Below are 12,952 nucleotides of genomic sequence, written 5' to 3'. Positions count from 1 at the left end.
GCCCTGTAGTCTCATCACTCGCCAGCTCTTGTGTTTGCTCCCTCGGTAAGCATCTCTCGTTCTCTTTCCGTTTCTCGCCGCATCTCTCACTCCCACATGCTTTCCCACACAGTCAAATTGATTAAAGCTTTTTTCCTGAGGGCGACTGCAGTGTGTGTGTGTGTGTGTCGTTGTGTGTGACTGTGAGAAGATCTGAAACAGGAATAGATGGAACGGGGGAAAAAAATGAAGCCGATGGGAAAACTGGAGGAAAGGGATCTGCAGACGCACGGAGAGAGCGAGACACTGCCTCAAACATTTAAAAAACTCATTTATCACTCACATGATGTGGACGAAAGTATTACTCCCATATTATACTCGAATGTGTACAAAGTACATACGTTTGTCCAGATAAAACGAGAGTGAAAGAGGAAAACAGAAATGTGGATGGAGAGGAAATGGTCGTGGGAGGGTCTGGACTGGATAACAGAAAATGGAGATGCTGTTTTACCTGGCGTCAGCTTCACTGTAATATTCTCTGGCTACAATGTCTTCAAACAGCTCTCCACCCGTCACACTGCAGGACAGAGAGAAGATATCGGCACCACGGTCACCATAATCACATGCAAATTTATTCTGTAATTCTTCAACTTCAGTGTGGTGTGCTTTACACTGGCATCGCAAAAACTGCGCATTCATATTGCAAAACACTTGCTGGGTGTAATGGGTTCAATGAAATTAAATCATATAAATAAAAAAAATAGGAAAATAGGAATGCAAACAAAATGACACAATTGAATATATATTATTAAATAAAATATTAAATAAAATAAAATAATACAATAAATGTAAAAAATGTTAAATAAAATATTTTAAATTGAATAAACTAATAATAATACAAATGTTTTAAATATTTTTGAAAATAAAATAAAAATGAAATCATGTAGTAGCAAATGTACAAAAACGAATAAATTTAAAAAAATTTTTTTTTTTTTTTTACTACTACTAACATAAGAAAAATGTTTTCTCCTATGCTAGGTTAGGTTGGGTCAGGTTGATTTATTTGAAGTGTAAATAGCCCGACAGAGCAACACCTGGCTCAACCTTGGCATGATTTTGAATTGCTCTGCAGAACTTACATACTTCACAATTGCAACAGTAAATTACGTAAAAATAAAAAAAAAGAATAAATGAAGACACAGCATTTATTCAACAAGCACAGTTAAATAGGACAAACTAAAGACAGCTGTAATATTAATTTACAGACATGCATGTGTGTGCATGGTTGCGTATGACAGGAAAAGAAAGCGAGAGAGTATGGATGGGGGAATCCTCTAGAAGAGAGATCACTGGGGCTTCGGGGGGGAAACCCCTGATGCAGGATTTCTCTTCGACTGGGCAGCCCGGCTCTGTTGCTATGGAAACTGGCTCTCGAGTGAGAGAGAGAGAGAGAGAGAGAGAGAGAGAGGGATGCTATGGGGAAGGTAGAGTGGGTGGGCGTCTGTTGAAGCACACTGAGCAAAAACAAAGCAGAGAGAAAGAGATATTATGCACATTATATGGAAACACTTACAGGTCAAATAAGAGGTAATGGAAGCCTTCCTCTGATATACTGTCATGGAGCCGCACTGCATTAAAGAAGAAGAGAGTCATTATATCATCAAATACTTTCATTTGCCATTCACTCACAGCACAACTCAAAGAGCAGATTATGAAATGAAATTAACTCTTTCCCGGCCATTGACAGAATTTTACACTGTTATACGGTAGGGGGCGCTATTACAGATCTCCTGATCAAAATACAGGCGAAGAAGAAGCAGAAACAAGCGATATCATATGCAAGCATATGCATAAGTAAAATAATGAGATCATCAACATTAAAGGGGTGGTTGATTATGATTTCACTTTTCTAACTTTAGTTAGCGCAGGGGTCTCAAACTCAACTTAACTGGGGCCGCTGGAGGTAGAGTCGGGGTCAGGCTGGGCCGCATCAAGTATTCCACAAAAAAATAGTATTCAAGTATTCCAAGAAAGGAGCACAACTGATCCAATCTTCTCAATCTTTATTATTAACGTTTCTTCTGAACTGTTCCTCTGAATTTGAACATTCCTTTCTGTACATGATTGGTTCTTCATGAGCTGTCCCAGAGACTAAAAGGACTTTGGCTGTCCCTCTGACAGTTGAAGTTCATTTTTACAAATTCTTTTCCTTTTCCTTATAACACATCTTTGTGATACTTATATTTGCTCATGTCCTTTTTATTTTCAATGATATTGAATGTTTTTTTTTGGAAGGCACATTTCCTTATATTATACTTCGAAAAACAATTATTGCTTTTGAAATACAAATATTTGCAGTCATGTCTGCCCGTCTTATTGAATTATTTCTACACATGTATAGTGTCTCAGGCAAATTACAGACTTTGCACAAATCAAAGCAAACCTTCTTATCAACCTGTTGGACACATATTACAAGCTCAAAATGATTATTCTCACATTGTTTTAGAGCAGGGGTCTCCAACACGTCGCTTGCGAGCTACCAGTAGCTCGTGGCCTGATTGGTGGTAGCTCCCCAAGGGTCCTGGTCACATATCGCGCTCACATATTTTGCGCGCTCAAGTTCGTTATTTCAAATGTAGGCGCGGCAAGCGCGCTCATAATTGAAGCGGCGCGCTCATTTTTTTTCCAGACGCAGTATGTTTGTACTTCGCGGTTGTCTATGACAACTATTGACAACAAACCCGTAAGCTGTCACGAGACAATCTATGGTAGCCCATAAGGGATAAAAAAAAAAAAAAAAAACGCGGCACCCGCAACGACGGGCCGCACTAACATTAAACTTTAATGTCAAGTAGGGGGCCACAAAATATCACCCCGCGGGCCGCGAGTTTGAGACCACTGAGTTAGCGTGTAATGTTGCTGTTTGACCATAAACAACATCTGCAAAGTTACGACGCTCAAAGTTCAATGCAAAGGGAGATATTTGCTTTTAAAGGAATTGCTTTTTAAGGACTACAACAAACGGCTGGTAGGGACTACGCGACATTCCTTCTGGGTTAGTGACATCACTAACCCTAAAATTTACATAAACCCTGACCCTGGAACATGATTTATAGATTATCAAGACAGAATATGCTAATCAATGACTATTAGATAGTCCTCATCTAACCATTCAGAAATGTTGTCTACATGTTGTCACTTCTTCTTAAGTCTCTCCATCTTTGTCTGACTCCGGTTCGAACATAAAAGGCTAAAAGTTTTGGATATTTTCAGTGCATGTCTGTGTGAGGTAACTGAAGCTGCTAAGAACTGCTAGCTCCGCCCCCTGTGCCGGGAGCAGCAGCTCATTTGCATTTAAAGGGACAGACACAAAAACGATGCGTTTTTGCTCACCCTCAAAAAGTGACAATTTTAACATGCTATATAAAAATATCTGTGGGGTATTTTGAGCTAAAACTTCACATACACACTGTGGGGACATCAGAGACTTATTTTACATCTTGTGAAAAGGCCATTATACTACACCTTTAAACAGCATATAAATCAAAACTGCCTAATGTTACTGAATGAAATGTCGACCCAGGACGAGCTATAGGACTGTGCAGCTTTGATGGACTCGATCTACTCCATCTGTGTTTTGATCATCGTTCTGAATCCAATCTGGATGGTCTTTGACAAAAACTCGATTTTCTCAGCTTTTTGCTCAAAATGTTGCTTTTTTATGAAACTTACCCACATTCAAGTGTTGATAAAAAGGAAGGTATAAAGCAAGAATAAAACAGATTTTGTTTATTTAAAAGCAGAGTCTCTGTTCTTTCTTTTGAAATATTGCATATTCAGATATTCATACCACAAAATATTCTGGGGGCCATGAAACTTTGGTGAAAATGATCAAAAACGCTGGCGGGGAAAGAGTTAACAGGAAAGCTTTCTATATCACTGTCCCTCGAGCTCATTTTGTCATGAGTGGAGAAGTTCAGGTACATCTTTGACGCTAACTTTAATGGCCGATGCCTCAGACTCACCGATATTGGGATGCTTGAGCAGACGGCAGATGCGGGCTTCCCGTTCCAGCTTCTGGTGATCTGGGAAAACAATTGGATCGATAATGTTATGGAGAAATTGCAGATTGATTAAATGTGCAGTGCATTTTTTTTTAATGTAAACAAAAAGTAATTTAACCAATGAATAGATTCCACAAATCTTTTGTGGAATTTAATCATTTTGTGGAAGTTTAGCCTCTATGAAACTATGCTAATTTCACATAAATTTTAGTTAAAGGGATAGTTCACCCAAAAATCGAATTGAAAGTTGTTTAAAACATTTATGAGTTTCTTTCTTCTGTTGAAGATATTTTGAAGAATATGGGTAACCAGACAGTTGACAGTAGCCATTGACTTCCATAGTATAGAGAAATAAATACTATGAAAGTCAATGGGATTCATCAACTGTTTGGCTACCGACATTATGAGTAAATGATGACATAATTTTAATTTTTTGGGTGAACTATCCCTTTAACCTCAACATCAAGCTGTTAACTAACCAACATATGCCAGATTACTGAGTATGATTGACTAATTCCTACTCTACATTCTCAACTGACCCCAAAAAACGTGACAATCATCCCATTACAGCAGATCAGGGTGATTAACGAAAAGTAAAACTTGAACCGTAAAAAAATAATAATAACTTGAAACTATTTTAACAATAACTAATATAAAATAAAACATTAAAAAATAACGCTGGAGATTCTGCAGACCGTGAGAAAATCACGCTGATGCAAATATACCATGCTGAAATGTCTAATTATCGTGCTGAAACAGTAAGTTGCCACTATTTTATCTACCGATCGTGACAAGTGGTTATCATCATTATTTTTTCCCGCCCACACATGCTTTTTACATCAGCGGAAAAGTCGTTTCAGAGGCGGAGAAAGTCCTTGCATTATGCTGAAAGAATATGAAAATGAACGAAACCTGCACAATAAGACCATGAATATTTATAAACAATAAGACTACTTATACTTATCAAGGGCCAGCGCCTCACCCGGACTATCCTGACCTAACAATCAAGATTAAAGTGCACAGGCTTTCTAGTCTACTTTCATTGGCTACTATAGCAACATTTAAGTTATGGATGGCCTGTTTAACCTAAAAACTTTCCACGCAGATCTACGGAGTAGGCTAAAAATATGTTTGTTTTTTAGGTATATGTTTATATGGCCCTGTAATACACCTGATATTGAGATGTGTTTTGGTCGATTGGATCACAAGTAGACGAGGGAAAAACATTCCCACCTAGTGTTTTAATCCGTCTCTTCTGTCCACTTTCAAGCACTTCTGTCCTGATTTCTTCGAGGGGAGGGTCTATTGACGGGTAAATGACTGGGCTTTTTCAGATCTTTCAATCTAATGGACAAAATAAGCTCACGCAATTTACATATGAACACGCCTGGAGACGACAGAAAAACACACGGAGAGAATCAGCTTTAGTTTCTGCTCTGAGCCGCGAGACCAGCCGAACGCTGTGAGTGTGTGTGTTAGAAATCAGGAATGGAGAGAACATTGTGCTTGGTACGTTTTTCCTCTTCAAACCAAACTTGAGTCTCCAGCCGATAAAGTTTAAACCCCGTCTGGCTAGAGCTCTTCCCATAATGTTCCCTCATGAGGACAGTAGACGGAGAGAAGACGGTGTTTAGTGGCTGTTTGAACACACTCGACCACATGAGCGTTTACACTACGAAAGCAATACAGGTTTAATGCGTTTTCGACTACCGGAAGTGGTGGAAAGTTGTCAAGCTCAAGGTGTTTTAGACCCCGTTTACACCTGTATTTAGCATCCTATGTTTAGAAGGCTAGATAATTGGTTGTAGTTAGTTGATCATTTCATTGTATTGTTATTGTTTGTCACCTATTGCAGTTTAAGCGGTTTATAACTTCCTATAAAATTATACATCTGTTAAAAGGGTCGCGATAAGTGTGTGTTAAGTGCTAGTGTAGCACTCGCAATGAGAGCGTGTTTTATAATAAAGCAGACACAATTACTTTTGGTGGTGGTGCGATCATGATAACTCTGTATTCATAGTAAAACCACTGATATTGTGTATCAGATTTATATCTGATGGTCTAAAATGTGCTTATTTCACTGATTTTCGAATATGTTGGCCGTGGCAATTTTCCTTTTTGTTTTATGAAATAATATTAATTAATGCTCTGCCATCTGTATTGCTCAGTAGCTTTTAGTTTAATAGTTGTAGTAGTGACAGGTTTGTTTACAGTCTGACAAATACGTAAATAGGCCACATGTTTTCTAGTTTGGGATACTTTGTTACATCGTCGCACCCTTTCGTTTCTTCAGTGCTCTGCTAGTGACTAGCAGTACTTCATATTGTTACTTATTGTAAACTGGGTCAATTTTGCATTTATATTGTGAAAAGTGGCGTGAAAAGTGTTGTATCAGAAAGCAGACACACTTATTCGCTCATATAATGCAAGATATAGAGTATCATCCAAAGGTTTGGGGTTAGTAAGCATTTATTTTAAAAATGTAACAATTTCTTGTCAATTTTGAAAGTAGTTGAGCTGCTTAAAATTACAGTGATACATTTTTACAAGATTCTTTGACAAATAGAATGTTCAAAAGAACCGCATTTATTTGAAATGGAACATTATAAATTAGGGCTGTGTATTGGCAAGAATCTGGCGATACGATACGTATCGCGATACATGGGTCACGATTCAATATATTGCGATATATTTCGATACTGTGCAAAAGGCGATATATTACGATTTTTTTAAAGTAGGACTACAATTTTAGAAAGTATTATTTAAAAAAAAAGACATGATGTGCATAAAATTCAAACAAGTTTACTTTAGATCAGTGTTTCTCAACCTCTCCTGCAGGGACCCCCTGACAGGCCATGTTTCTGTTTTAACCCTGAAATGGCACACCTGATTCAAGTCATTAAAGGCTTAATGAGTAGTTGACTAATTGATTAATTGAACTATTCCTACTCTAATTACTCATTAAGCCTTTAATTACTTGAATCAGGTGTGCCATTTCAGAGTTAAAACAAAAACATGGCCTGTCAGGGGGTCCCTGCAGGAGAGGTTGAGAAACACTGCTTTAGATAAACAATTCAGTACACAGAAAATCAAACTGCCAGTTTGGGATTGTGGTTCACAGGTTCTTAGTGAGCAAATTTGTATATGCTCAAGTAGGCCTTAATAAAAGAAAATACATAGCCCCTGTCACAATACATAACATACACACATGTGTGCAATCTGAAAAAAGAAAAGACATCTGTCTATGTCAATAAAAATAAATAAATGCTTGCACTATTCCTAGTACACAGGGTACATCCAACACGTTTTGTGTTGCAAAAACACGAACACAATTCAAGTCAAGTCAAGTATATTTATATAGCGCTTTTCACAATTGTATCAAAGCTTCACAGTATAAATCAAAATAACATAACAATGTTTGTTTCTTAGTGGAAAAAACATCCACGTTAGGTAGGGCTGATCAATGGTATTAATGATTGGTTAATTAATTTGAATATCCCCAATTCCTAAAGGAAACATTGAGGAACAAATATATAAATAGTCAGTTAAAGAAAATACATAGCCCCTTACTGTGACATCTAGGCTAATGCATAACACAAAAGGTGCAATCTGAGGGGCAATCTGTCATTAAAAAAATGCTTGCACTATTATTCATACAGGGTACATCCAACACATACCGTAAAACTTCAAATAATAGCGAGTCCCATATAGACGCCGGTCTCTTTTACACGCCTGATGTGGCGAGTGGCGACAGGTTTGGGTAAATAAACGCCAGTCTCAAATAGAGGCGGGGTCTGTTTTTTAGTTTCGGGTTGTATTTAATCTTTTAAAACCCGTCAAATCGTCCGCTTTTTAGCGGCTGCCAAAACAAATTTGTGTCCCGCCAAAGCCTTTTTTTATCGGTGAGTGATGTAGAATAGAAAGACTGCTGCGCTTGACAGGACGCAAACGAGCAGAGAGAGAGAGAGAGAGACAGAGAGACAGAGAGAGAGCGCCCCGGCCGCGCGCGCGGTACTGATCCACTTTTGCGACACGACTGAAGCGTGGTGTCGCACGCCTCTCCACATTTGTAAGTTGATGGGCGTTCCTCAAGTTTACCGCTATGGGCGTGGTTTTGACCCAGCGGCCAGTCTAGAACAAAGGCCCCTCGAGAGACTACTTCTATTGGATAGACGCGTCGCGTTTGGCGGATTCATTTGCATAAAGCTGGGCATCGGCCAGCTTTTTGACTCGCAGCATTTTTCCAAATGAAGCGCCGCCTTCCCGGGATGCTTTGCGGGCGCGTTAAAGTCGCGTGACGTCACCCATAGGAATAAAGTGGAGTGCGACGCGACTGAAGTGCCGCACGGACAAGTGGATCCTTCAAACAACACGCGCGCTGTCTTGCTCTCTCTCCCTCGCGCATATTAATCAAAATCATAGACACTGTAGGCGAGGACACTAGTGGTGCGTCTCATTCTAGCCATCTAGTGGTAGGGATTTAAACACAACATAAACGCGAACCACGGCAATAGTATGAATATTTTTGCACGTAAACTAAAAAAAAAATCGATATTGCGTTTTTGAAAATCGATACAGTATTGCAAAATAAAATATCGCGATACTCAAGTGTATCGATTTTTTCTTACACCCCTATTATAAATGTCTTTAAATGTCACTTTTGATCAATTTAATGTGTCCTTGCTTAATAAAAAGTATTCAATTCTTTAATAGAAAAAAAATACTTACTCCAAACTTTTTGTGCATTTCGTAGATGGAACAATCAAACACAAAATGGCACCAATATCTTGAAAATAACTAATTTCAGTTGTCATGGCAGGATGAACGCATGATGTTTGATGTGAAAATAGATCAATAATTCATTTCAAATCTTTTGAACAAAGCTTTTTTTATAGTTCTGAAGGGCAGTGACGGTTGTTTTCCTGCAGTCAAACAGTTCCTGCTCCATTCGCATTGGTTAAACCCTTTTAAAGTGCGCATTTAAAGCGGTCTGTACATCACTTCAAACATGGCAGCAAAGGTCAGGCTCAGCATCATGCAGACCACAGGATCTACTGTAAACCACACGCCAACGGCCAACCAGTGCAACCTCTTCTAGTCTGACTGTGGAGGACATGCTCGACTCGAAGGAATCCGCATGATACGGAGAGACAGACGCACACAGCCGAGAGACCTGGACCGCTCCGGCACACTCCTGCTGTCTGCCATGCATGAGTCATACGGGAAGGAGGACAGCTGGGAAACAGGGCACAGATTATCTCCAGCGCTTCACGACTCAGTCCTGATAAACACACACGGCCCGCTGTCTATCATCCCAGCATCATTAGGGCTGCATCCGAAATCGCATACTTGTACTATATAGTAGGCGAAAAACAGTAAGTGACAAAATCCAACCAAACATGCCAAGTGTGAACACACCCTGAGCAACACGCACCAAACAACTTTCTAATCTTGTAATGAGAAGCATTTACAAACCTGTTGTACAACAAGAGAATATTTAATAACATGTTTTTGCCCCAGTCCCATTCCATTCACGACAGTCACGATTCAATACAGTAACATTTAAAAGTTTGAGGTCAGGAAGAAGTCTCTTATGTATTTATTTGACCAAAAACAGTTTAAAAAGTTATATTGCATAATATAGCTTTTATATTTTTATTGTATTTTAAAATATGATTTATTCCTGTGATCAAAGCTGAATTTTCAGCATCATTACTCTAGTCTTCAGTGTCACATGATCCTTCAGAAATCATAATATGATTTGATGCTCAAGAAACATTTAATATTATTATCAATGTTAAAAACATTTGTGCTGCTTAATATTTTTGAGGAAACCATGATAAAAACAATTCTCTTTTTGATTAAAGTTTTAAAGAACAGCTTTTGCTTTTGAACAGTAGTGTAGATTAAGTAGACCTCAGGGACGAAATGCAATTACATAAAAAAATGCATTATACGAGCCATTTAAATTGCTATTGAAGCTATAGTCAGTTTACAGAACATCATTGAGGCCTCTTTGCAACTCTCCCAAACACACCAAAAAAATCCACACACACACACACACACACACACACACACACACACACACACACACACACACACACACACACACACACACACACACACACACAACAGCTCGAGAAGTTGTCACATTGAGCGGAGTGACTGGTGTGAAGCTGTGAGAATGCTGACACCCAAACACCACAAAACGCCTCTGCAGCAAAAAGCACCAGACCCTGCCGATCCGATCTGACTACAGTAATGAACCACACGCCACAGCTACAGTACACTGACCTGTTCACTTCACTCACATTAGTTATGGGGATTAAAGATGCATTCTCTCAAGTTCACTTATGTTAGTAAAAAAAATGCACAATTTGGTCAACATTTTTGTGATTATATATCAATATTTTACTGTAAAATAAAAAATATGTTAGAGTAAAACTACAACACTAACATTTATGGCATTTATAAATGTCTTGATTTCTTCTTTTTTTTTTTTTGATAATTTTTATTTTTTTTATTTACCAAATCAGGAGCATATCTGAGTTCACATGAACTATATACAGACAGATGCCATGAAAACTGTCCACATATAAACAAAAAAACCTTAAAAGGGATATGTAGAATACGGAGGGGAAAGGAAAAGAGGAGAGGGGGAAATGTAGTATGTCAAAATCTCAGTTTATCTGACAAATTATCCGCGATTTTAGCCCAGCTTTAAATAGTCTTGTCCTTTGCGCCGTTGACCATACCAAGTTGTAGGTATGGATGGTTCTATCCATAGCTTAAAAATAGTCTTTTTGGCAGCAGTGCTTGCTGCCAATAAAGTCCTTTTTTGTTGAGCATTCAACTGGAGAGCGGAGTCATCTAAAAGAAGAAATAGCAAAGGGTCTTGTGGTATATCCAAATGTAGAATATCCGAAAGAACATTACTTACAAAAGTCCAAAAAGGAACCACCGTAGGGCATTCCCAAAACATGTGCAAATAAGAACCTACTGTAGATGTGTTGCATAGATGACAGTATGGATCAGATCTAACCATCATCTTATACAATACACTAGGAGTAATATAAGCCCTATTAATCCATTTATAATGAATCATCTGGTGAGCCAGGTTCTTAGATGCAGTGAAACTTCTAGCCCATACCACATCCCAGTCAGGCTTAACTAAACCATCCCTTTCCCAGGAGTGCACAGCTGGAATATAAGTGTATTGCATTAAAAGAATTGAATTATAGATCTTAGAAACTAAGGATTTCTTCATTTTTAAACGATAAACTATCAAGCTTTTATTTTGGCAGAAAACCACAGGGAGACTTTAGTTAAAGCTTTTTTTAAAAAAAAGTCCCTTTCAGGCGAGTCATTTCACTCGGCGGCCATCTTTGAAACGCCTCTCAGGCAGCTATTGCAATCATCTCTGTGAATGGGGAAACATCAATCAAATTCTCCAAAGTTGTTCACCAAGCTCATGATTAAATTTCATATTTGAAGTCACCAATGAAATCTGACAACTGCCTCATAAATTGTTTCTAAATGCTCAAGTCATGAAAAAAAAAAGGACCAGCCAATGCTTCTCTTCTGTTGGCAACAACAGCCAGTTTAAAAGTGCTTCTCCTTACAAGTTTAGGAAGACAGATGCCCAAACTTCCCAAATGCAAGTTATAAGCGATGCAAACTTCGAGTGGAGTAGAATGGGAAATCCTCTTAAAATGGGAAATTCAACAAGAAAAGATATATAGGCCAGGACTTGATTCTATCCATCGGGGAATTGATTCATTGTACATTTAACAGATGCTTTTATCCAAATGAGAAACATCATAATCATTTACCATACGTAAAGAACATTTTACAACAAAATGCAAGGTACAACTAAATACAAGCAATTTTGATGCACACAAAATTAAGCAAGAGGTAAATGAACGGTTGGATCCACGGTTGCATCCACCTCACGGTTGCATCCACAGAAGCATGGCAGGATAATAGGCCTGTCAGAAACAGTTACAGCTCAAACAATCGTTATTCTTCCCAGTGGTAGGTTGTTATAATTGGAAACAATCACTGAGTCGATAGCCCCGATCAACCTAGCGGGTTCAGTCCTGCTAAACGCTCCAGAGCCGCATATGTGTGTGTGTGTGTGTGACACTCGGGTAAATCCAGGTCAACTCCATGCTGCATTGCAGGTTCTGCGATCACAGCAAATCACAACTTCCCAAAGCAGCTCTTATGGATTCTTTTCACATTTAAAGGTCCTTAAAAGTGGAAGTCGTCATAGTTGAGTAAACTTCTACGTTGGTGAACGGGAACTCCAACAGAAATCAATCATGCGTTCCCATTTGATCCAAGAGCAAAAAAAAAAAAAAAAAATCCATGGTAGCATTTCTATGATTTTTCCCCCAAAAAATAAAAAAAATAATCAAGAGTGAGAGGAAAGATGCGTCAAATCCCTCAGTCGCTGTATTTGAAACACTCACGCCACGTCAAATCACCGTTATTTATATAGGGCTTTATACAATACAGATTGTTTCAATGCAGCTTTACAAAATCAGAAGTGATGCAAACTTCATCAAATATGAGACAAAATTCAATCTGCTCTTACAAAATATTATTCATCTCAATTCAGTTCAGTTCAATAACTGTAAAGTTCTCCAATTATGAAACGAATTTGATTCAGCTATGAAGCAGCTCTTCAGAAGCAAGTGTCATTATCCAGCATCAATTCAATTCAATAATTGTCGATGTAGCAAAATTCATCAATTATAAAAGAGTCGATTCAGCTAGCAGCTCTACACGTGTCATTATGAAGCTCAAGTCAGTTCAAGTTTGGTTTCATCCAACAGTATCAGTGCAAAACGATAGTAAAACACAATGTATAGTATTATAAATGTATATTAAAGTCACCATGAAAT

At 38.3% G+C, this 12,952-nt stretch overlaps 1 protein-coding gene across 45 annotated transcripts in view; it reads right to left on the bottom strand.

Annotated features, from left to right (window-relative positions):
• The window catches only part of LOC130094923 (calcium/calmodulin-dependent protein kinase type II subunit beta), a 70,640-nt gene that overhangs the window by 49,965 nt on the left and 7,723 nt on the right, over positions 1 to 12,952 (bottom strand). For all 45 annotated transcript variants that reach the window (XM_056261476.1, XM_056261483.1, XM_056261478.1 and 42 more), the window contains exons 3-5: positions 4,005 to 4,064; positions 1,553 to 1,607; positions 491 to 556 (exon numbers count right to left, since the gene is read on the bottom strand). In XM_056261476.1, the coding sequence (XP_056117451.1) occupies positions 491 to 556; positions 1,553 to 1,607; positions 4,005 to 4,064 (181 nt within the window). The remainder of the gene's footprint in view (positions 1 to 490; positions 557 to 1,552; positions 1,608 to 4,004; positions 4,065 to 12,952) is intronic.

The sequence above is a fragment of the Rhinichthys klamathensis genome, unplaced genomic scaffold, assembly GCF_029890125.1.
Source record: "Rhinichthys klamathensis goyatoka isolate OS25496 unplaced genomic scaffold, OSU_Roscu_1.1 h1tg000183l_1, whole genome shotgun sequence".
NCBI classification, from domain to species: Eukaryota; Metazoa; Chordata; class Actinopteri; order Cypriniformes; family Leuciscidae; genus Rhinichthys; species Rhinichthys klamathensis.
This window is presented reverse-complemented; position numbering and strand designations above follow the sequence as displayed.